The 24246-nt window shown below is 43.3% G+C and overlaps 1 protein-coding gene across 9 annotated transcripts; it reads left to right on the top strand.

The window, feature by feature from the left end:
- The first annotated feature begins 3545 nt into the window (after window positions 1-3545).
- IFT27 (intraflagellar transport 27) lies at window positions 3546-22443 on the top strand. Of its 9 annotated transcripts, XR_011723101.1 has the most exons (9): window positions 3585-3810; window positions 8102-8181; window positions 9237-9296; window positions 9912-10013; window positions 10942-11059; window positions 11388-11497; window positions 11687-11906; window positions 16873-16992; window positions 18002-18235. XR_011723101.1 is itself a non-coding variant. In XM_071729772.1 (7 exons), the coding sequence occupies exons 1-7, from the start codon at window positions 3777-3779 to the stop codon at window positions 18058-18060; spliced, it is 594 nt and encodes a 197-aa protein (XP_071585873.1). In that variant the 5' UTR covers window positions 3546-3776; the 3' UTR covers window positions 18061-18235. The 9 variants fall into 9 exon arrangements, 4 of the variants coding, with proteins under 4 accessions (XP_071585873.1, XP_071585889.1, XP_071585857.1 ...); XR_011723104.1 differs by lacking the exons at window positions 11687-11906; window positions 16873-16992 and adding an exon at window positions 22425-22443 and having other exon boundaries at window positions 3546-3810; window positions 17971-18159; XR_011723105.1 differs by lacking the exons at window positions 11687-11906; window positions 16873-16992 and adding an exon at window positions 22425-22442 and having other exon boundaries at window positions 3564-3810; window positions 18002-18159.
- Window positions 22444-24246: the final 1803 nt, after the last annotated feature.

Below are 24246 nucleotides of genomic sequence, written 5' to 3'. Positions count from 1 at the left end.
CTTCTCTAGGGTGAAGACATCAGACTGTTATTTTGTTGGGTTTTTTTTTTTAATCCACATGGTTTCTCTTCCCCTCTCTTTCTTACATATTCAAGATGAGAGAAGCTTCACTGAGCACAGCTACCAGTATTCCAATTTATTCAGCAGCAGCCCCTGTGGACTGCTAGCAGCAAACTGCAATTCTGCTTGGATTACAAAGGGTAGATAAGCAACTCCACCCTTCATCTATCACTGTCAATACTGGTAAGGGAGCAACTTTTACCTGTGAAAAGCCAGGCAGAGGAAAAGATTGAGAGTGGGGAAAAAAAAAAACAACATAGTGCAAAAGGACAGGAGAAATAGAGAGAACACAAGTCCATTAAGAGTCCTGTGTGCAAGTGCATGCAGCATTAAGCAGGAAACAAGGGAATGAGACGAAGGACCAGGATGCTAACAAAAAAAAGTAGCAAACAAGCCAGATTCCAGGCAGAATTTTCCAATAGCGATGAAAATCTTCCTTCCAACGAAATCCATGCCTTTTATTACACTGAAGCCAGTGTAAAATGGTAGAGAAGCTTGATACCTCAGTACATGCTGATGGATACCACTACATTACAGCCACAATCAATACATCTCAAGTAGATCATAATGGAGCCTCAAAGCCTTCACATACAGACCTGTCAGTAAACTGGGACAGTATTACAAATAGACACCAAAGCTAATGCAACGATGGCAAAAATGGAACAACAACGAGACAAGTGAATTTCTTGGAGGATAGAGTAGAAAGCAGAAAGATGAAAAAGGTGGTAAGCTATTAAATGTAAGCAATGGAGAACATCCATAACCACATGCCTGCTTTATGTGATGCAGAATTCAGGAAAGGAAGGGATAACAGTGAAAGCAATAATGAGACCTAGGATTAATTTTTTTCTTTTCCTTTTAAAGAAACCCCAAGTAGTCACTCCATTACTACACTCCACTACAGTCATCATCTACAGTTAAAGCACCTGCTAAAGTGCTAAAGTCCCCTTCATATCTTTATCACAGAAAACAAAATAGGTTAATGTGCATGGAAAACTCTCCTTTCATTTTGCTATAGGTGCTTATTATTTTTAGGTTATTTACATGTCTGGCTAGATGTCTAGCAGACATGTCATGTAGTTCCAAACACATCTAATTGATCATTGATTCTGGAAAAGACCATAAAGTCTTCCTTCTAAGCAGAGACTACCTTGACGTTAAAATAAACCTTCAAAAAATGTATTTCCCATGAACCCTACTCTTGCTATATTCAATCTTATAACCCAAACACAGGTCCAGTATTGATTACTCTCTTCTTCCCAGGCTTACTTGGTGCAGTAAACAGATTCTATGTTTCCCAGTAAAAAACCTTTGTGTAGACAAACAAAGTTTATACCCTGAAAAAGTATGGTTAGTGATGGCATGTTTTCTACCAGTGTAGCATCTTTTGAAGAGATTGGAAGGAGGGGTAAAAATAGGAAGCTTCATAGACAGCCTTTTCAGCCCTAACACAAACACATTAAGTTTGACTTGGGAGTGATTAAGGGATCAGTTTAAAAACTCAGAATAAGACATGGAAATAGTTTAAGAGTAGTCTAGGGAGATCTTAGTAAAAATATTTGAAAAACATTAAAAATATTTTCATAAATATATGAAAAATAATTGAAGGAACCAACCATCCTACTGCAATGTGAAAGATTAAAAAATAACAAAGAGGGGGAAAAATGAATAAAATTCTGAGATGCTAAGAAGCAAGTAGTGAAGAAATCAGTGAGAAAGATGACATTAAGCTGGGGGGGAGCGTCGATCAGCTGGAAGGCAGGAGGGCTCTGCAGAGGGACCTGGACAGACTGGAGAGTTGGGCTGATTCCAATGGGATGAGGTTCAACAAGACCAAGTGCCGGGTCCTGCACTTTGGCCACAACAACCCCATGGGGAGCTCCAGGCTGGGGACAGAGTGGCTGAGAGCAGCCAGGCAGAAAGGGACCTGGGAGTCTGGATTGACAGGAAGCTGACCAGGAGCCAGCAGTGTGCCCAGGTGGCCAAGAAGGCCAATGGCATCCTGGGCTGGCTCAGGAACAGCGTGGCCAGCAGGTCCAGGGAAGGGATTCTGCCTCGGTGTGCTGTTGTGGGATTCTGCTGAGTGCACTGGTGAGGCCACAGCTTGAGTCCTGTGTCCAGTTCTGGGCCCCTCAGTTCAGGAAGGAGACTGAGGTGCTGGAGCAGGTCCAGAGAAGAGCAAGGAGGCTGTGAAGGGATCCAGCACAAGTCCTGTGAGGAAGTGCTGAGGGAGCTGAGGGTGTTCAGTCTGGAGGAGGCTCAGGGGAGACCTCATCACTCTCTGTGACTCCCTGAAAGGAGGGGGTAGCCAGGGGCGGGGTCAGTCTCCTGTCCCAGGCACCTATCAGTAAGGTAAGTCATGGACTTAAGCTCTGCCATGGGAGGCTTAGGTTGGATATTAGGAAGAAATGCTTTACAGAGAGGGTGATCAGGCATTGGAATGGGCTGCCCAGGGAGATGGTGGATTCTCCATCCCTGGAGGTTTTTAAGAAGAGACTGATGTGGCACTCGATGCCATGGCCTGGTAACCACGTCAGTAGTGGATCAAGGGTTGGACTTGATGATCTCAGAGTCCTTTCCAACCTGGCTGATTCTGTGATTCTGATTCTATCAAAGAGGTAACTTTTCAGGGTAACATAGGCAAAAGCATGATAAAATATCAATTCCAGGACAGGATAACAGATCAAAAGTTGTCCCAGGTTGAGAAACGTTGCTCAGCTTCCATATTAGACCAGGCAGGCCTCACAAACAGTCTATTGTAAACACACTGACCCAACTCCCAACCCACACCGTGAACTTCAGGTTTGTGACCTCGAATCAGGAGACGCAGCAACCAACAAAGCAGGGTGCACAGGGGGGGGTCATGGCAATTCCAATCCCCACTCTGATTTGACTCCAGCTCTGAGCAGAGGTGAAATGAGCCAAGTGCGGAGTCTGTCGCAGACGGGGACAGGACATAGGACCGCCCCCCTCCAGCTCTGTCACCGCACCCACCCTCCCCCAGCAAACACCCCACACCCTCAGGGCCCCTCCACTTTAACCGCCGACGCACGCGCCGAGCACCCCAGCCCCGCCCAACGGGACAGGAGAGGCGGGAAAGGGTGGGTGGCAGGGAGTGTCCCACTGCACGCATGCGCAGGAATGCATCCAGCCAGGAGGGAGATCCCATTACTTGGGAGGATATAAACAGGGAATGGCGGTTTCTCTCCCTCGCTCTTATTTGTCTGTTCCCTCCTTTGTGCTTCCTCCCGCTTATTACATTTTTCGTTGCTTCGCTGAAAATTTATTACTTTCTGCCAGTCCCTACCTGGGTTAATTTTGAGTATGTGGTACGGTCCCCCTGTGCTCAACCCAATAAAAAAACCGCTCCCTCATAACGTAGTTAGTTGCTGGGTAGAAACTACGCGGTTGCCCCCGTAAGCGCACACTGCCGGACACGCCTGCCCGGCCTCAGAGCCCAAAAGGGGCGGGGACTCTGGTTTGAGTGACAGGACACTCAGTGGGCGGGACAAGACCAGAGAACCAATAACAACGCCGAGTTGCATTGATGAGCAGGCCTCACAGCCAACCGAACTCTGCGGGCAGCCTCCTCCTGGAGGAGGCGGGGCCTGCGGTTGCTAGGGCCGCGCTGTTGCTAAGGCCTCGAAGAGTGCGGTGGCGGCAGCCCCTGCCCTTCCCAGCCCCGGCCCCGCCGCCTTCCCTCGGGCCCCGGGGCGATGGTCAAGCTCGCTGCTAAGTGCCTCCTGGCAGGTGAGTCCGGCCCGTCCGGTCCCATCCGCTCCGCTGGAGGTAGTGGCCTAAAGCGTGTTCCGTGGGGTGGGGCGAGGCCGGCAGCGTGGCGGAGGCGACCGGGCCTTCTCAGCTTGGGGGGAGCCCCGGGTGGGTGGTGGTCTGGCTTCTCCCAGCCATTCACCGGGGAAACCCCGATGGAGCTCAGGAGTGGAAGGAGGCGACGGGAGAGGGGTGGGGACCGTAGCTAGGTGGGGACAGGAGCTCTGGGTGTCACGTCTGTTGTTGCCGATATCAGTGCCCTCCCTCCTAGGGCGTGCGGGGCATCAAGAGATGTGTTGAGGGAGCGTGTGAAGGGTAGTGGGGCTGGGTGAAATGCAAGGGAAGAAAGAGAAGAGAGAAAGAGAGCAAGAAAGCAAGAGAGAAAGAGAGCAAGAGAGAGAGAGAGAGAGAGAGAGAGAAGAAAGAAAGAAAGAAAGAAAGAAAGAAAGAAAGAAAGAAAGAAAGAAAGAAAGAAAGAAAGAAAGAAAGAAAGAAAGAAAGAAAGAAAGAAAGAAAGAAAGAAAGAAAGAAAGAAAGAAAGAACAGAAAAAGAAAGAGAAAGAAAGAGAGAATGAAAGAAACAGAAAGAGAGAAAGAGAATGAGAGAAAGAGACAGAAATAAAAAGAGAGAATGAGAAAGTGAGAAAGAAAGGGAATGAGAGAGAGAAAGCAAGAAAGAAAGAGAGAGAATGAGGAAGAATGAAAGAGAAAGAAAGAAAGAGAATGAGAGAGAGAGAAAGAAAGAGAGGAAGAGAATGAGAGAATGAGAGAAAGAGAAAGAAAGAGAATGAGAGAGAGAAAGAAAGAAAGAGAGAGAGAGAATGAGAGAAAAAAGAGAACGAGAGAAAGAAAGAGAAAAAAGAGAACGAGAGAAAGAAAGAGAAAAAGAGAGAGAAAGAAAGAATGAAAGAGAGAAAGAGGGAGAGAGAGAGGAAGGGAGAGAGAGAGAGAGGAAGAAAGAAAATGAGAGAATAGAGTGAGAGTGAGAGTGAGAGTGAGAGTGAGAGTGAGGAAGAGAGGAAGAGAGGAAGAGAGGAAGAGAGAAAGGAAGAGAGGAAGGAAGGAAGGAAGAGAGGAAGAGAGGAAGAGAGGAAGGGAGGAAGGGAGGAAGGGAGGAAGGGAGGAAGGAAGGAAGGAAGGAAGGAAGGAAGGAAGGAAGGAAGGAAGGAAGGAAGGAAGGAAGGAAGGAAGGAAGGAAGGAAGGAAGGAAGGAAGGAAGGAAGGAAGGAAGGAAGGAAGGAAGGAAGGAAGGAAGGAAGGAAGGAAGGAAGGAAGGAAGGAAGGAAGGAAGGAAAGGAAGGAAGGAAGGAAAGGAAGGAAAGGAAGGAAAGGAAGGAAGGAAAGGAAAAGAGAAACAAAAGGAAAAGAGAAGAAGAAAAAGCAAAAAAAGTATGTGAAGGGAATGGGGTAAGCAGCTGAGTCCTGCCTCTTGTGGGAGGCTGCCTTTCTGCTGGAGGAAAAATTCACGTCAGAAATTGGAATGATTCTGAGAGTATGATGGAAAGGTGAAGCCTTAATAAAGTGTAGGATAAAGTATGTGCACTTCACAGGGGCACCCTTTTTTCCCCAAGCAAACTGGAGGTTAACCTGAAAAAAAATGAGGTGAAGACACTGGTTTATTTAGTCAGGATGGATTATGGAGGTGTTGAAAGTAAATACAGCTGACTGTTAACACTAGGGGAAGAAAATGGTTTCTCTTTTTTTTTCTCTCCCTCTACACTGAGGCAGAAGCACAAATCCATGAACAATCTGTGTGTAGACAACTCCCAGGTTTAACTCTTAGGTTTTCTTTCATCCAGAATGAAGAATTTACTGTTTTTTCTTACTGCAGCAGCCACTAACTATCAACTTGCACAAAGCGAGGTGTGATTTTTAGCAAATGCAGATGAATTCATCTCTCTTGAGCCTCTGTTGATAGTTACTGTGAATGGCAGGAGTATTTTGCCTGTCCTCGGGATTTGAAACTGACACATCTTTTCCAGTTTGGAAGTTTCCAAATTCAAATACATAGGCTTTGCTTATGCCTTTCAAGTTTTGTTGTTTAGATGTTACCAAAAGCCATAACCATTTTAAATTAACATAGGTTTTGTTTAGATGACTTAGTTGTATACTTAGTCCTAATTGGGTCTGGAGCTGCCCTTTCAATTCTGTTCATGACACAAAAAGCAAGGTCCTGTCCCATATGTAGTGCTTCTAAGTACCACAATGATATCCATGTGTTATTAAAAAAAATCTGATTAGGCAGACCAGGCAAAATAACTTCTGTCTTGCAGAAGAGACCAATATACTGGAAGGGATGTAAGAAATTAGTAATCACAACCTAAAAGAAAATGGAAAGAACCATTTCATAGGTAGAAGCAAAACCAAGGAACTCTTGTGTACCTAAGGAAATTATTATGAAGACTGGAGTGGCTCACAGTATTGGGAGCCACCAAGGTCAAAGAGAACAGCAAGACAAAAAAGGGCTTTTATTAGCAAAAAAAAGACTATTAACCTGACAATAGAAAGCCATTCCTGTGTTATCTTGAGGGTAATTTACAGATACACAGAAAAGGTGTTGTTTGAGCTTACTATGAAGACACTACTAAGAGGTTTTCATTAGAGGAAGAGAGTTGGCAGTAGCAGTGTTTTAGAGACACACTACAGAGTCTGGCAGAACCACGGAAATATGGATGGAATAAATATTGTGGAATGCAGTACTGGCAGAGGAGACCAAACTAAATGAAAAAGGCAAGGAAGCTCATTTGGAGGAAGTGTAGTGATGTAACGGGTTAAGAGGATGGCAAAGAAGATGAAGAGGGAAAGAACAACTGGGGCTGGCAAATTGAAGAAAGGCAATACATAAGTTAAAAGTTTGCACCGGATGGTGCCTACGCAATTTGGAGCAATGTATGCTTCTCTATCTCATTTTACAAAGACAGATCTAATTGTCTATTGAAATACAAAATAGCTTCCACTCAGAACAGAATGTTGTCTTCAGCATAAGTTTGAACTGATCAGGGAACAAACAAGCTGACTCTACCAGATTTTCTTGTCTAAATATTATGAGCCCAACTCATCTCAAAGTGAGCAAGCATGCTAAAAATGTTTAAACAAGAATTACATTTGGTAAATGCATCTAGGAGCAATTCTCACTATCCAAAACACCCATCCTCCTCTACAATATTATATGAGAAGGTAAGTTTCCCAATTTCCTTCAAAAAACATCTAGAAAGCTAATAGGGTCAAAAAATGCCCCTTTCTGGGTTTATTTGTTGACAACATAACATAAAAGACTTGTATTCCCAGCTTGGCTGTCATGAATGTTTTAAGGGTAAAGCTAGAAGCACTGAGATACTTAATTCCTGGCTTCTGTCCTTTGAACTGTCCAGGGTAGTGAGACATTATGTGAAAAGAGGATAAACCCTTTGGGAACATTAGGTTAAGGCTGCGTTTTGCAAGGATGATGATGTTTTTCATGGAGTAATACAGGCATATGTGAATTCTGCAGTTCTCTGCCATTGCTTTGGATCTTAGAGTTTTGTAATCACTGGCCAAAGCAGGCAGATGCCAGGTTTGCCTGAAGTGTTGTGCAAGCCATACCAGAAAGCCTTGGCTCTAGAAAAGTGAAAACTAAAGCCCCTTGGTTTTCCTTCCATGTAGGGATGAATTAGCAGTTCTTTCTCTCCATCCAAGTGACGTTGTGTTATATCCAGGATGCAACTAATGAGCCACCAGCAGCATTGAGTCAGCAAGAGTTGCTCTTTTAGGGGCAGCAAGGAGAATTCATGGAGGAATGTTACCAGCTTAAGCAGCTTTTTAGTGTATAAATGACATGTATCTTCCCTCAGCTCAATATATAACAAGGGTTTGAATCTAGGAAGTAGGTAACCTAAGGAGAGGAAATAGTCTTCTATGCAGCACAGTCTCCTGCATCACATTGTGTTTTTCTCTGCATTGTAAGATATCTGGGAAATTTTTAATTCTTAGGTTAAAGCTATGGGGTAGACATGATTTTTAAACAAATAGCTTTTCCACCCTGATTTGGGGGCCCTTTACTTTTGTTCGTGGAGCAGAAATCTGATGTCAGCACCAGTATGCATAATGGCAATATTTATTTCCCCACAGGGCTATTACTTTTTAGATTGTTTTGTGCTCCTTGTGACAGTTATCATGCCTATATTCAGAGTTACAGCATCCAGACTCTTATGGCATGTGACAGTAACAGAAGTGAGGGAAAATAATATTCTCTAAGATGAAACAAAAGAAATGTATGGTTTTTATTTTGCAGGGGATGCAGCTGTGGGGAAGAGTGCTTTAGCCCAGATGTTTCGCAATGATGGGGCTCATTTTCAGAAGAACTACACACTGGTAAGGATACAACAGGCTTAAACAGCTGTTTAACACTTTCATGGGTTGCATGAGAAAACTAAGAAGTTCTAGAACAAAATAAAAAATATTTTAAGTTGAGGCATTCAAGGTGTGGTCTTACAGGGTTTTCTTTCTCTTACACCTAAGATTGTGAAGAGAAAGCATTTAATATTCTGTAAGTCTTTACATTATATGGGCGCTGGTTTTGAATCTTAATGCAGGGTAATTTAGTTAATTTTATAATTTTCCTGCTGAACCAGTGTTTTCATTAGATTTTGTGGTGTTAGAAAGCTTCCCCCTTTACAGGGTGCTCTGTGATAAAGCATTGCTGAAGGAGAAAGCTTTTAATTTAAGCTATTAAATGTACGTGTGGACAGTGCGCTTATCACTATGCAAACATGAAGATGCTCTGCAGAGCCCCAAGATAATTATAATCTACAGAAAGTGTTCCCAGAGGAAGAGGATACAGTTTGCAGTCTTTCAGTGTGAGAATCAATGGTGATGACTAATCAGAAGCAGGATAAAAATAAAAGTAAATATAAGTAAAGTGAAAAAAGAGGAATATGAGTGTGGAGAAAAAAACGATCCTAAAATATGTTTGTTCATTGAAATAAAGACAGAAACCAGAAGTTAAGTGTAGAAATAGAACAAACAAGCAAGCTACAAAGCAGAAAGAGATAAAAGGTGGAAAAAACACAAATAACCTTAGTCCCATATGTTAGCTGATCACGTGGTTGATGCAAATTGTTCTAAGGCGTGCTTTGGGGGAGCAATGTGGTAGTGAATGTAGCCCTGCAGATTTCAGCTAATACCCTTAGCTGTGTATGAGCAAACCTCTGGATGTTGGTTCTTCTCCATCTTTTTCCCCCATCAGAGCAAATCTACTTGGCTTTGACATGTGGCTGGGAGTATGTTACCAGAGCTGTGAGGAGTTCCTAGCAGTCTGGTTTTGATGGGATTGCAATGATTCGCAAGAATTGCCTCAGTCCAAAGCATAGTTAGGACAGGCTCATAAAAACTCTTCTGATCCTTGTTTTCCTGATTCTTCCTGACAGACAACAGGCATAGAACTGTTGGTGAAGGCTGTATCAGTTCCAGAGACAAGTGATAGTGTGGTGAGTTTTTCTGTGACATAAATTGGGTCAGAAAGAGGCTTCCAGAGCTCAAACCTCACTTCAGTCTCATTCTGGTGGATCATCACTCTGCATGTTCGTAAGGCCATTAAGTTGCATTAAAGAAATGAGGCTGATCGTGTTCAATTGCTGATACTCCAGGGTTAGTTTAATCTTAAAAATAGAAGTTTTACCTACTTGCATCCAACATGATATCTTAAACCAAGGATGTAGCCAGCTTTATTAGGATTCTGTTCAGTCCTTTCAGGCACTAGGCTTTAGTTTATGTTTCTTAGAACTACAGAGGCTGGAATGTCCGTGTTATTTTTCTTTAATGCCCTGTGCTCTCATAAGTGAAATGTGGACCATGTGTATAATTCTGCATAAACATTGCAGGTCACTGTCCTGCTCCACATATTCTGTTTCCAATAGGGACAGAAACCGTACTGGGGCCTTGGGGCCTTTTATTCGTTACACATGGAAAAATTGCTACTTCTTTTCTCAAACTATCTGAACTGCAGTATTTTCAATGTCGGGAGCTTGTCCCTTAGGGACACCACACTGCTGTACTGGAGTTACAAGTTCCAGCATTTACTTTCAAGATCTTTCCCTATACAGCATTTTTCCTGGCAAGAGCCTTCTTTCTGCTTCCGCTTTCAGGAATTCTTCATTTTTGACTCTGCAGGAAAAGATCTATTTTCTGAAATGCTGGAGAAACTGGTAAGTCTTATGTAACAGTCCTCTCCTTCCAAAAAAGTGCTATTGCTTTGAAGATCTGAGCTCCCTGGTCTGGCAGATGTAGCAGACTTTGTCTTTAGTGTAAATGGGAGCAATTACCTCAGTTTCCAATGCATCCTGTTCTACCTCTCTAAAACTTGTAAAAGTACCAGAAGACATACTTCCTTCCAGAGGAAGGAAGGCTGATAATTATTCAGTTTACTTACAAAAGAAATAGGGATGCTTATCTGAGATTCACCGTGTGCTGTTGGTTATAGTTATTTTTATTTCTTAGAAAAGCATTTATTTTGCTGCTACTTCAGCAGTGGGTTGTGTTTTTTTGTGTTACAGTCAGGACTCATTCTTGTCCTTGAGCATAATACTGCCCTTGATATTTTCCTCCACTCTTTTGTGTCCTTACCTGTACAGTTCTCCACTGTGTTACCTCATTTTGGGAGGCAGTATCAATTAATTGATGTGAGGCTTCATAAGAAGGCTAAGTCAACCCAATTGTTCATTGGTCTACAAGGGCTGATTCCACTTCTGACCTCACACTAGGGACCCCTTTAGCAACTGGCTTAGGTTCTTGAACTGTCAGAAAACCTCTCTACTTTTTCTCTAGGATTAATTTTGTGCTGATTCAGCATGAAGAATCAGCTTCCCAGAGATCAGATGAGTGCCAGAGCAGATACAAGTATAAGAGCAGGCCCATGCAGGCAGGAATGGGGAAAGGGAGCAAACCCATCTTTCCCAGTGCCAGCTCTCCATTTAGTCAGCTCAACTGAAATGTGAGACCTCAGGCAGGGCATAGGATTCCTGTATGTTAAGCTTTTCATTTTTGCCTTAGCATCTGTGTTTGCTGTGTTTACAGTCTGGCTGTTGGCCACATCAGTTTCATTAGAGGTGACAATGTTCCTTTCTTTCTGTGTAGTGGGAGCAACCCAATGTCCTGTGCCTTGTATATGATGTCACCAATGAGCAATCTTTCAACAACTGTGCCAAGTGGTTGGAGAAGCTGAAGGCTCAAGCAGTCGGACTGCACATCCCAGGTAAGAAACAGGCAAGATTCCTGTTAGCTGCTCCTCTCTTGTATGATGGCAGCTGTGTTCCTGTTGAGATATGACATAAAGCATTTGTTTTAAGCCAGGGGCAAGCATGGCTTCCTCCAATTGATTTTCTTTTCTCACAAAGATAAGCCATGAATTGTTTCCTTTGTGGAACTTTTTCTGGGTAGTTGTAAACTGTTATCCATGCCTCCAACTTTTTCATCTACTTCTACAAATGTTCCAGCATTTATTGCTAACAAGTCAGCATTTCTGTGTTGTTGTTTTTGGGTTTTTTCCCTTTGCTCCTTTTTTTTAATTTTTTTTCCTTCAGGTGTCTTAGTGGGGAATAAGACAGACCTGGTTGGTCGTCGAGTTGTGGAACAGAAACAAGCACAGGAGTGGGCTGAGAAACATGGCCTGGAATACTGTGAGATGTCAGTGGTGAGTATCTGCTCCTTTCACCATGCTGTTTGTATAGTTATTTACTCTTTCAGGTAAAGAAAGATAATTGGTGTCTCTCTTCCATTTGTTTGCTGTCTTAAGTCACCCTCAGTTTTAGTATGTCTTTTGTGAAGCAGTTAGAGCAGAAATAGTAAAATGTTTATTCCATCTGTTATTATTTCTTTACAGAAGGAGATGAAAAATTTTGAGGCCCCTTTCCACATCCTGGCAAAGTCATTCTACCAACTGTACAAAGAGAAAGTGGAAACCTTTAGCTCACTAGCTTGAGGGCCATGACTGGGATGATTTATTTGTCCTCTAAGCTTCTTCTAGTACCCAGAATCCTGCAGGATGGAATACAGAGAGAAGAAAAAAGATGAGCTATTTGCTTCTTCATGGTCATCTTCTGGTAATTCAAAAAAAACTAGAAGTAAGCAAGTGGAAATGCAGTCTTCTGAAGTTGCTACTCAGCATTCCTTTGCTGACCTCTAACTTGGTTCTCTGTTCACTTGAAATTCTGCTAGGGTGGAGGAGGTGGAGAGTAGAAGGGGAAGGGCAGAATGGAAATTGCCAGCTCTTTGCTTTGATATTGTCTTGTTTGGTGTCTGAACAGACTTCCTGCTGCTACAGGCATGGATTTTGAGATTTGGAGAAGCAGAGAGAAAACTGACAGGATGCTTTTTAGGTTAAGCAACTCAGCCTTGATACATATTCTGCAAGGCAGGACTGATTTGGCCCTGTGGCTTGAAAAGCCTGTGCCCTAAAATCAACACATGGAGGCTGAGATGTGTAGGGACTGAGCTGGATTTAGGAGTGCCTGGAGTTTGAGGCCTGTTATAACAGTGTTACGTGTGTTACTGGCTTCTAAAATCTGGTTCTTTGGTTCTTTTCTTCAGCGTGGCTCACTGTCACTGCCTGCTAGGAACTGTCTTGCATCTGTACTGCTGTCACTTGGTGACGCAGTGCCCTCTGCTGGTTCCAGGTCACAAGATTTCTCAAGAAGCTCTCTGGAAGCAAGCAGGACTTCCTGCAGGCAGATCCAAATTGGCTTAGCTGCAAAATGGGGTCAGATAGCAAGAATACCTCTTTTATTCTAAAGTCCAAGTTTTAAAATAAATTATATTTTCTTCTTCACGTCTCTGTCATCTTATGTGGTTTTGTGTCATTTTTCTTTTTGTCAGCCTGACTAGGCAAAACCATGTTCTCATTAAGCTAATTTCTCAGTCTTTTGCTAGAATTATAGAGTCCTCTTTGTTGTTAAACTTTCCCTGCTTGTCCTTGAATTTTGGAGCAAAACCCATGATTCTGATGTTGCTATTGGTAACAGGACTAATGAAAGACAACCTGACTAAGTTACTCTGACTCAGCCATGTCTATCTAGAAGTTCCATATCAGAAAGGGTAAAAGCCTAGAGAGAACTGCTCTTTTGTGTGAAACATTGATGTTGCATGTGTAAGAATCTATTTCTTAATGCAGTATGTGAAAACATGCATGGTGAGGCACTGCCTTGTAACTAAGTCTAACACCAAAGGTTTCAAAAGTGGAACTTTTCTCCTGGTTTATGTTAGCTTCCTCTGGGTAAGGGAAGCTGAATTTTGTAGAGTAAGCACTGAGTAGTTTTTCAGGCAGGCTTTTCAGGAATCTGTGTTTCAAGACTTTTATATGTGCATTTTATAACCATTTTTATGCCCAATGCTAGGAAAAGTACATTGGATTGAACATAAGAAATATGGCTGCAGATGTTGTAGCTGAGTTTATGAAGCACTTCAAGAATCTGGAGAAGCAGCTGGGCTCATTTCACTGGCAACAGTGTTGATGCTGGGAATTAGCTAGGGAGCATGAATACCAGCTAAAGAGGTTATGTAGGAGCTCAGTCCACCAGGAAAGAAAATAAATAGTTTCTTTTGCTAGAAGCCACCCTCAATAAATGACAGAACCTACTGAAAAAGCTCATGCTTCCTCCAGAGAAGGAAGGATTCCTATGTGGACTTGGGTTAACAAGAAGGTTCACTTTTTTAGTTGGATTTGCATTACTGGCATTTTTCTTTTACATGGGTTGTTTTGTTAATTCTGGGAGGGTGCCTGTTGATTTTCATGGGTTGAGTAGGCTCTTGCCTGCAGCTGCTAGTACCTCTGACTGTTAAAAATAAAAGTTATTTTAGATGCTGTGCTGATCTAGTTAAAGAACTAAAGAAGGTTTGTTTTGATTTGGTAGCTCATTTTCCTGTGGTTCTATTGATGATGTGATTGCAACACAAGACAGATATCTTTTCATATTGAAAAGAGCCTGCCAGGTGTGTATGCCACCTGCCTCATGGTATATAGGGGGGTGAATGCCTTGGGAATGGGTGATAAAGTGAATTTTACATAATCTTTAACCAGGGAGTTCAATCTCTGCACCAGAAGGACCTCCAACAACTTCAAATAAGCAGTCTAAATGCACCAGTAAGATGAAGATTGGTGAAGGCTGTTTTATTAAATGAATATAAAAGCTGGAGGATCTCATTAAAGGAATGCTTGCAGTGGTGATTTGTGATTTATAGGGAAGCTGCTTTTGAGAGGTTAGTGAAGAAAAATGCATCCCATGCAGGGAAAGATATATTGCCTGGGAGAGGAAATGTGTGATCTAATTAGATAGCAGTAGGAATTCACCCACTGCCCCTTTCCCTCTTTCCACAGGCCATGACTAGAATTACAAAATATTGTATCTAAAGCACATTGCCTAACAGGACTCTTTCAAACACTAACGCAGACACAATGTCCTTCAAAGTGGTATCTTTGACAAAAAATATCCCAGCCCTTCCAAATGCATTTTTAAAGCAAAACATACTGTCCTTCCTGGCTAATGTGCTATAAAATATCAGCATGATGCAGGTGATGCTTGTTGCTATTTGCCTAGCTTATTTGTTACCTTGATTGTAGAGGCTAGTAGTGAAGAGTGGGTAGAGAACATGGGATCCAGGTGCAGGAAGGCTGTGGAAAACAGTTTTGTGTCTGTGAAGGAGCTTAGAAGCCTACTCACTACTTACCTAGTGAGTAGGTGAGCTGGACAAGCGGGATGAGTAAGAGTCTGAAGCCATTAATAAGTTTCTCTTACCATGTTCACTAACTGGTGGGATGGATGTTTGCTGCTTATAGCCTTAGCATCACTCTGAATTACAGGCACTGTGGAGAACAGTGGGAGGAAGGCAGAAAGCCTGTCTGCTGGCCAGGAAGCTTGTTGTCTTCTTACAGCTCCCCTGCTCTGTCCAGCTGCGCGGTGCTGTAGGTGCTCAGCATGGGTGTTTACAACCTAGAAGAGACCCAGCTCATCCAGAACTGAATTTTCAAAGGAAGGGGGAGGAAACAAACAGGCCTTTCACCGTTTGTAAAAGATGCAGTCCTTCTTCCTGCTTGCTTGTTTGATTAGACAAAAAAAAAACATTCTTTCTCCTTTGGAGTCCATCTTTCTTACCTTTCCTTTGGTCCTCATGTTTCTGCTGCACAGAATCCCTGTTACCCTTGTGCCCTGCTTTACTTAACTTGGTGCATCACCAGCTGATTTTTTTTATCTACCTAATTTATGCATTAACTATTCCCAAGTCTGCCAGACATTTCTGCTTAGACTGATTAATAGACGAAAGAAAACAAAAGTGGAATTTTTAGTCAAATTATCTTGGAAGAAAGAAGCTTAAGAAGCTGACTGACATTCTGAAATTCTGCTGGAAATCTGTTTGTGTATAGTTGTCATATTAATGGTTTTGTTTTGTCTTGCCAGACATTCTACCATGTAGTGAAATGCAGGATGTAAAATTCCAGAAAAATCAGGTTTTATTGTGGGAGTTAATAGGAGTTTCAAAGCTGATCATACTGTGATAAGATCTGTTCAGTCGTAACAATGGAGTGGTCAGTGCTGTTCATAATAAAGCATTAAACATACTGAAATGGGAATGTCAGAACAGTTTCTTCTAGAGATTTGTTCATTTTAGAGACTTAAAACTTAAGAAAAGACATCTTTCAGAAAACTGATCTGATAAATGGCACCATTTGGACTGGGGTTATTTCTGATACGACTTCAGTGACTTAAAGGGCTGGATTTAGTCTTTTATGCCAATTGACTCCCCTGGGTAAGCTTCATTTCTTTACCCTCTATACATCTTGGACCGATCTGACCTGATAGCAAAAGACACATGATGTTGTTGCAAATGAAATACTGCCTTGGGGCAGAAGGATAAACTGTGTAGCCTCCTGAGGTCCTCCCAGCAATACTTTCTATAATTCTATTAGATTAAGTGGGGAAAGAAGTAGCATGGAAAGCACAAAACAGGCTAAGTCATAAACTAGCAATTAAACTGGGAGCTGGGCAGGGCTACAGCAGAAAACGTACAATCTATCCCAATTAAGAGCTGTATCTCAAGAGAAACCAGGAGCCTGACGCAGGTGCTGACAGCAGGGAAAACACTGCATTTCTCTTCTGCAGGCAGCAATTGCTTTTTACTGGTGCTTACACAGATCCATGGGGGTCCGTACTCCGCTCAACACCGTGCTCTGCTTTTAATGATTGCTGTGTCTATGATGTTCAGGTGGCAACTGCTTGCAGTTGTTGTCTTATCTTCCTGTATAAAGCCAGAAGTGTGATGGCAGATAATCTGCTAGTAGTAATAACACATTCCCATTCTTGACACCATCCACGATGGCATTCCTCTCTCCATGCATTTTCAGTCCTTGTTTTCCTGTCTCAAGTGCACTTCTTGAGGGGCAATACCCATCTCTGCTTGTTCTTAGCAAGTAATTTTTCCATCTTGCAGGTGGTACTCTGTGGAACCTGGGGCTAAGGGGCTCCTAGGACCTACTGCAAGCAGAGGTGTAGTCTGAGCAGATCTTCAAGGTCTATGTTGGCCTCCACAACATCTCTGTTAGCCTAAGGGCACATCATTTCTCTGCTTCTCGTGTCCTATTTCCTCCTCCTGCTGTCATCTTGCCTTGAGAAAAATGTCTTCTGTGCCAGTTGCTCTTGGCTCTGTTGACCCGGAACAACAATGCTTGGGGGAGGGAGAAAGAAGAGAGCTACCACATCTCTAGTCTTTTCAGGGCTCTTTAGGTGTTGTGACTTCCTGGGAAAATCACCTGAGAGATGGGGATGTTGCTCAGTCTAGAGTGTCTTTTCCTGGCAGTAAACCTCCAGCTGAGTCCTGACAGCCTCATCCTGGCTCTTTAGAGCTCGTTGTAGTAGAACATTCACAGCCACTGCCTGTTCTCATTCTGACTTGAAGGGATTTGGGTTTGTTTGCTTGTTTGTTTGGTTTTGTTTGTTTGGTTTTGGTTTTGTTTTTTTTTTTCTCCTTGGGGGTCATTCTCTCATTCTTCTGTCACAGCTTCACATAGTTCCTCCCCAGGAGCTGTTTATCAAGAGAACCCTGGAACTGCTCTCCTTCCTGGTCTCTGAGATCAGATCTGGCAATGTTTAAAAGGGAAATGTGACAGACCCTACATGTCAAGCTGGGGTCAGGGATGGGGTCAGTTTGATAAGTTTCCCTCCAGCCAGATACACTTCAGTTGGAGAAATGTGGAGTCTGTAATCTTTCTACACAAGTCCTGGAAAAATACATGATATAAGGACTTCAAGTTAGGGACTGTGAGCAGAAAGGTATAAAGGCAGAACTGGTCAGCTGCTGTGTCCCAAAGAGGGGAAAGGCAGGAGCAGTAGAGGAAAAGGAATATGTAGGAAAGAGCCCAAAGTATTTGCTAAGGCAGAGTGGGATGTTGGGAATTAGGGGTGGGAAGACCTAAGGCTCTTCCTGTCTCATAGAATTATGTATTGAAATAAAGTGGGAGGAAAAGTCATTTTTGCATGAGCCATTGAGGGAAAATGAGGATACAGAGTAGGTAGAGTTGGAGGACACTGTGGGTGGGAGAGCAAGTGGTAAAAATAAGTAACTGAACAAAGATTTTCAGGATCAAGACTGCGGAGCCAAGGTCAGTTTGGGGAATTTGGAGCCATGAAGAGCAAGGTCAATAGTAGACATCAGCTTAGGCTCAAGATGTAGGGCCTTTCTTAGAACAAGACAAGGTGACTTAAAGTCTGCATGACAGGGTTGACTATGGGATTTAATGGGGCAGTAGTGAGAATCCAGAGTGATAAGCCTAGGAGTAGTGTGAGGAGATAAGAACAGCAAACTGTGATGCTGTGAGGAGTGAGTATATCCAGGTGACAGCAGGAAAAATAGAGTAGGTAAGCTAAGGACAATATCAAACTAGAAGTTCAGACTGGGTACAGTTCTTCCAAGAGGATTTCTAAGTGGAGGGAAATGCCTACAGTTGTTACCACACATCCTGATATCATTTAAAACACAAATTAGTTATAGTGCTCTCTATTTTATTTTGCCAGAAGGTGGGGTGATTTATTTGCTTAAACATTTCTGTTTTTTCTTTCCTGGGGAGGGAGAGGGGTGGGGAGTGTACAACATCTAGGCTTATGCCTAATTGTGCTGCAGCTTCCTGAATGCATTATGTTTATCCATTCAGAGAGTGGGAAGAGAGCCTGCACCTCACTTGATCAAGCAGAAGTGCCCACTACAACTTGAGCACTGACATCATACAACAAAAGCTTTATGATCAGTGGAAGACCTCCTCAGAACAGCCGTATTTAACCTCCAAAAATAGACAATTGCAATGTGTGTGAGGTCAGTGTAAATCAGATATAAATCATTCTGTTCAATAATTAAATTTTCTACAATAAAAAATGCCTTCAGCTCTGCATGGGAGGAATCTCTTTTCTGTATTGGTTTCCCTTCTTTGCTTTTGCTAATTTATTTTGTCTCGTGTGGTGCATCACTTTTTCTTAGTCTAACAACTGTGTGTGGACACTGTGTGCTATTTCTAGGACTTCGTGAGGTTGGGTGGCTCCATTTTGGGGAGTTTTCCAATTCAGGTTGCAGTTAAAGCATCTGGCATAAAATCAGCTAAGGGCATCAGAACAGTGTGTGTAGGAAAGATGTCTTACAGGGTTAAGATAATGCTTTTCAGTGTTATTGGCAGCAGAGAGAGATCAGGCTGCAATGAATGTGAAAATGTTAGATGGGGAGGGAACATTGGTGGGTTTGGAAATGGGTAAACAAGTGGGTTTCTTGTAACTGGGGTAAATGCAAAGAAAGGAAAGGATGCTACAAGTCTCTAGGTGCAGGTATCTGGGGAGCTAAAGGAGCATTCTTGGACAATGCCATGAAGCTGGTTAAAGGTAGGAGGGCAGTTCTGGTATGAGCAAAAGCAGAGTAATGTGGAGTGGGTCCTCTGGTTTCTGAACCTATTGGGATTTGGGGGCATTCCCCTTAGGTGGACTAAGTTACTGCCCTCTCAGTTAAGACTGTTTAGTATGGTGACTTTTCCTCTTTACCAAGATGACAGTGGACACCATCTCAGTCAACAACCATTTTCATATCTGATTCCTCTATACTGACCATGCTTCTTGCCTTTTTCCTCCTAATTGCTTCTGCACAAGGAGGTCTTCTAACAATATGTCCCCACAATTCTGCTACACCTCCCATATTAACATCCCTCCCCCTTACTTAATGACTGCTTAAATCATAGAATGGTTTGGGTTGTACTTTTCTTTCTGGGGTTATAAGTTGCTGCCAGAAAAAAACCCCACTGGTCTTTCAATCCACTTACCACCCTCTCCTACCCCTGTCCCCTGCATCTGGCACTAGGGTAGAGCTTGTGCCTTGTTCAGCTGGCTAATTCTGGCCCAAAATGACTGGTTTGGGAGCAAGAGAGCTGTGCCCGCGTTGGCTGTGTGTCTCTGTGGGGGTGAGGGGCAACCAAAGCAAGGCACCCTTTCCTCTTTTTTGTCAGACTGTGCTCATTTATTATACCATCTGTTTTCCCAGTGCCGGAGATGATGCTGGGGATATGTGACTTGGGGCACTCAGGCAGAAACTGGCCTGCACAAGGCCAGCCATGTGTTTGCCTCCTAGCAATGCAGCGGTCAGCAGCAAATTCTTTGCTGCCGCCTCCTCAGTATGGGAGAGAGCGAGCGTGGGCCTGGGCGTGCAGGAGATGCAAAGAGATTAAATGTAGGAAAAGGGGGAGTGAAGAAAGGGAGAGAGAGGGATTGGGGTACGTGTGTGTCAGCTGGAGACAACTGTGGGGAAGGAGGGACAGACAGATGGGCTGAGTGGGGGAGAAGGAAAGAGGAATGGATTGTAGAGAGGGAAAGACAGGGGAATTGGGCAGGGGGAGACAAAGAAATGGACGGGCTTGAGGACAGTGAGGGAAAGGCTGTGAAGGAAAGAAAGCCAGATAGATTTGGCAGGTGTGCGTGTGGTGGGGAGAGAGATGGATTTTCTGTGGGAGAGAGATGTGTGTCTGCTAGGTACTACAGTAACAAGCAAATAACTACAGAGGTGGAGAGAAAGAGTGTGTGTGTTTGGGGGGGGGCAGGGGATTATATGTGCCTATGTGAGGAGGAGCTGAATAAATGACAGTGAGGAAGAAGAGCCATGAGGAAAGAGGAGAGAGAAAGAGGAGAGTTATAAGCAGAAGAAAAAGAGCAAGGCTAGAAATGAACTGTGGGGAAATGAGAAGGCAAGGAATGGCTTCAGAGTGCAAAAAAAGAACGGGGATCGGGGATGGGGGAAAGAAGGAGGATTCTTATCAGAAAGAGGGAGACACTTCTAGGGCTGAGGTGTTCTTACTGGGACCTGATGGAGGATGCAGCAATCAGAGCACAACTTCCCAGTCCAGAAAAGAAGCACTGTTGTGCACACAGGGCTCACTGCCAGTGCACAGAGACACAGTGTACCTAGTAGTGTAAATGCCACTCTTGCCCTTTTCCTCACAGTTTACTGGCAATGAAAAAGGAACTGTGAAAAAGTAGTGTCCAAATTCACAGGCACCTTCTTAATTCTTCCACTTCTTGTCTTAGACACCACTTTGCTTTGCTGCCTGACTTGACCTACCCCACTGCCCTTTGGCCATTTTTTCTCTGTCCTTTCCTCTGCCTTTTTTTTTTCCCCATCTTTTTTTTCTTTATCTCTTTCTTCAGCTTTCTATCATTTTAAATTTTTACTCTTCCCTGTAACTCCATCCTCTCAGTTGTGTTCTGGACTCCTAGTTTACATGTCTTCCCTTGTTGCAGCTTATTCCTTCCAGTTGCCCGGGTTTTTTTGTTCTATTCCTTTTTATGTTTCACTGGTTCCTCTATCTCCTTCTGTCTATGCCTGTCTGCCTGCTTCTCTCTCACTCACTGTCTGTCTCTCTTGAACTGGGTTGTGAATTCTGTTGCCATCAGAGCAGGACAAACTGTAAAACCGAGGCTCCCAGAGGGCCAGGTTGTGATCATTTTATTTTTACAATGTCCTTGGATGTGTAAAGGTGTTTGTTTGAGGAGGAGGAGCAGTGTGTGTGCTCCATGTGGGAGAAGAGAGAGAGGAGTGCAGGCCAGAACGAATGAAGCTTGTAACCAATATAGGTCAGTTGCAGAGAAGATTCCCAATAGTCTGAGACACAGAAGTGGTTTGTCACTTCAGACTGGCTACTGGAAGGATGGCAACTGAATAGTTTTATCTAATAGTCAAAAGCAACCTGGAAAAGTGTCCCATCAAAGAATACAGTACTGGCGAGCATGGCAGGAGGACCAGCTCTGCCCAGAGGACTGCTCATCTCCCAGCCACCCCCTTAACCCAGGTAATAACCATCCTGAGAGTCTCTTTTCCCACCTCTGATCTATCTTCTCCTGTGCATGTTCTTGTGTTTTTTGTATGGATGGGGGAGCTTGGCTGAGATAGATATGCTTCCCTTTGCCCCCTGCCAGACTTGCTCACTGTGTGAGCAGACAACAACACAGCAAACAAATCAGAGAAGCAGAAATGAGAACCACACCCCTACAGCCTTGAAGGACAGGCTGGACTCTCTGGCCAGCCTCTGTTGGGGTCAGTGCTGCCAAAGAGACCCACACAGCCAGCAGAGAGGCATCATCAAAGTCCTGAGCTTAGTCTGGTGAAGCTGGATGAGCCAAGTGCACAGCTGGGAATTCCTTTGCTCTGCAGTAGACTTCCCGTGATTTGCCATGGTGTGAGTAAGCGCTGCCTTCACACTGTTCCCAAAAATTTCCAAAAGTGGTCAATGGCTGCAGTGAATGACTGAAAGTGGCAAATCCCAACAAGCCCAGTATTTGGCCTTAGGACTTCTGATTTCATTTCTATTAGGCAGTTTCTAGTGCCCATGTTTCATGCACAATGGTCAGCGAGACCCATTGCTTCTTCAATCCATTCCGGGGATCCTTCCCCTCTGCTTTGACTTTAGAGAAGAGTGTGGTTACAAAACCTCTGCCATAAACTTTTCACCAACTTTTTGTTCCCTGGAATATGCTTCCAGGTTGGATGTCTGTGAACATCTGTTGGCGCTATGTGCCTGATTTTTTTTTTTTTTTTGTGTGTGTGTGTGTATATGAATGGGACAAAAAAGGGATTTCTATGAAGAATCTGGGGATACAGCAGAGAAGGAATGTATGCTTGCAAATAGGGAGGTCACAGACTGGATGTCCATGGTGTGTGGTTTATGCAGAAGTAAGGGTGTGTAGAGGCGTTTATTTATATACAAGATGGTGCAGCATGAAGGGAGCCTGGGGTTATAGATCAAGTGTTGAAAAATGTGTGCTCTGTAGTGGATAAGTATGAAGGACAGCATCTGGTTGGACAGTGTCTTTAGTTTAAGATATTTGTGTAAATATATGGGAATAGAGATGTTGGTGGGATGGGGAGATGTTCTCATGACAGATTTTCTCTGCTAGTCTTATGCAGTTTTATGCCTGTAGGTTTGCATATATATCCTCACTGAGGATACTTTACTAAATACTGGAATGCCAGCTATAGTGACTTGTTAGCAGCCTGCCCTCTGTTAGAGCTAATGGGTTGCAGCATTGATTTTTTTTTCTATTCCTATTGATTAGGAGGCTGCTGTACATACAAACCTCAGCAGAGCCCAGAAAGAGACAGAGAGGCAAAACAGTTCACAGCCCAGCAATTCATCATGGTGGAAAATTCATCCTGGGAATCCCAGTCTTCTCCCACCATCTCTTTCAAGCAAAGGTAGCCTTTCCCTTTTTGAAGAAATCAACTCACAGGGCTCCCGAGTTAACACCTTTTTTTTCCCCAACCATCTCTGAGTAGCAAACATTTCAAAGGTTTCCATTCAGTGGAAGAAAATGTTGCATGAGGAAAAGGAACCCTGCCTGGTTCAGGCCTGAGGAGTTCTAGCTTCAAGATTCAATCTGCAACCAATTTTTTGTGTATTGACGGGTACTCAGCTTATTTACAGCAGCAATCATGTTCCACTAAAATCAGTGAAAATGCTTTGGTGGGTTTTGAGATTATGTTCTGAATTTTTTGGTGCCTCAGGGCCTTCATGAACTAGTGAACATGTTACTTTGAAAGGGTATCATGAGGCTAAAGTAGTTGTTTGCAAAAAAAACCCCACAAAAAAAAACCAAACAAAAAACCCCCAACAACACTTGGAAGAGGATACAGGTCAGAAATCAAGGGAGTTACCCTTGTATTGCACCCTTATAACCTCATACTCAGTCCCTGCCAGTGTTCCACTCCTGTCTAACACAGGAATTTTTAATATACTCTCAGGGCAGCACCAGCACCATTTTTGCATAGAAACGTAGTAATTTTAATTGTTAGACCTCTGTAACCTCTATCTCCTTTCTTCTTTCTTCCTTTCTGGTCACAGTGTTACACTAGAGATGAATCTCCTGTAGTATTTGAATATTTGATGTTTAAATAAAAAACTGTCTTTAATGCTGCTCCTCAACTTGTGTGAACCTGAAGATAAAAAGAGAGGACAACCGAGGCTTTTTCCAGCTGTGTTTATCTCTCTATCTCTATCCCTAACCCTATAGAGTCTTCCTGCAATTCTCTGGCAAAACCACAGCTTTTCTTTCCTCAGTTTGCTAGTCTGTTAAATTGGTCTAGAAAACCCACAAGACTGCAGATACGAAGTGATTAATGTTTCCTAAGTGCTTTGGGATCCTCAGCTTTGGGTGCCAGTGGTGACTGCTATGCTCACTCCTTCTGCTTGCCTAACCATACGGTTATGTGACTTTTTTCAACTTTCTCCAGTGGGATCTCTTAAGTATGAATTCTCTTTCTGCATCATATCTCACTTCCATCTTTTCTGCCCCGTTGCCTTCCAGTTCTGTAATCATCACTATAAACCCAATTTATTTTTCCTAACATCTCCTCTGCTAGTGCATCTGTCTATTAACACCTCTGCTCTGCCTGTGAATGCAGCTGCATTTTACATTACAGCAGCTCCTTCTGAGCTGGCATCCCCAGGACAAAGATTCCTAGATACCAGTTTTCATACAGTATCGTTGTCTGATTTTCTTCTAGGTGACAAAACGCTCCACTGCAGCACTCAATCCACAAGCACTCTGTTCAGTTCCATTACCATCCCATGGAGTTGCTTCCGACTTCGTGCCCTTCATCTCCCTTCCTGCATCTTTCTTGTGTCCCTTTTTTTCCTACAGCACTGCCCCTTCTCTCCACAAATAGAAGCACTCTTGGTTTGCCATTGGAAGCAGACTTCCTGCAGCTCTCTGTCTCATCAGCTTCTCATTCCAAGTAATTTAAAATGTAATTTAAAATCTCTCTATTTCCTCCAGACTATTAATTTCTCTCTCCTTAGTCTTCTATAGATGTCATTCTGTGTTGCTCTATTCAGTAAGACGCGACTGTTGTAAAAATCTGCCACAGTGTTTCTATTCT

This window comes from Heliangelus exortis, chromosome 1 (assembly GCF_036169615.1).
Source record: "Heliangelus exortis chromosome 1, bHelExo1.hap1, whole genome shotgun sequence".
NCBI classification, from domain to species: domain Eukaryota; kingdom Metazoa; phylum Chordata; class Aves; order Apodiformes; family Trochilidae; genus Heliangelus; species Heliangelus exortis.
The sequence above is the reverse complement of the archived record's forward strand: the minus strand, read 5'-3'. Positions and strand labels throughout refer to the sequence as shown.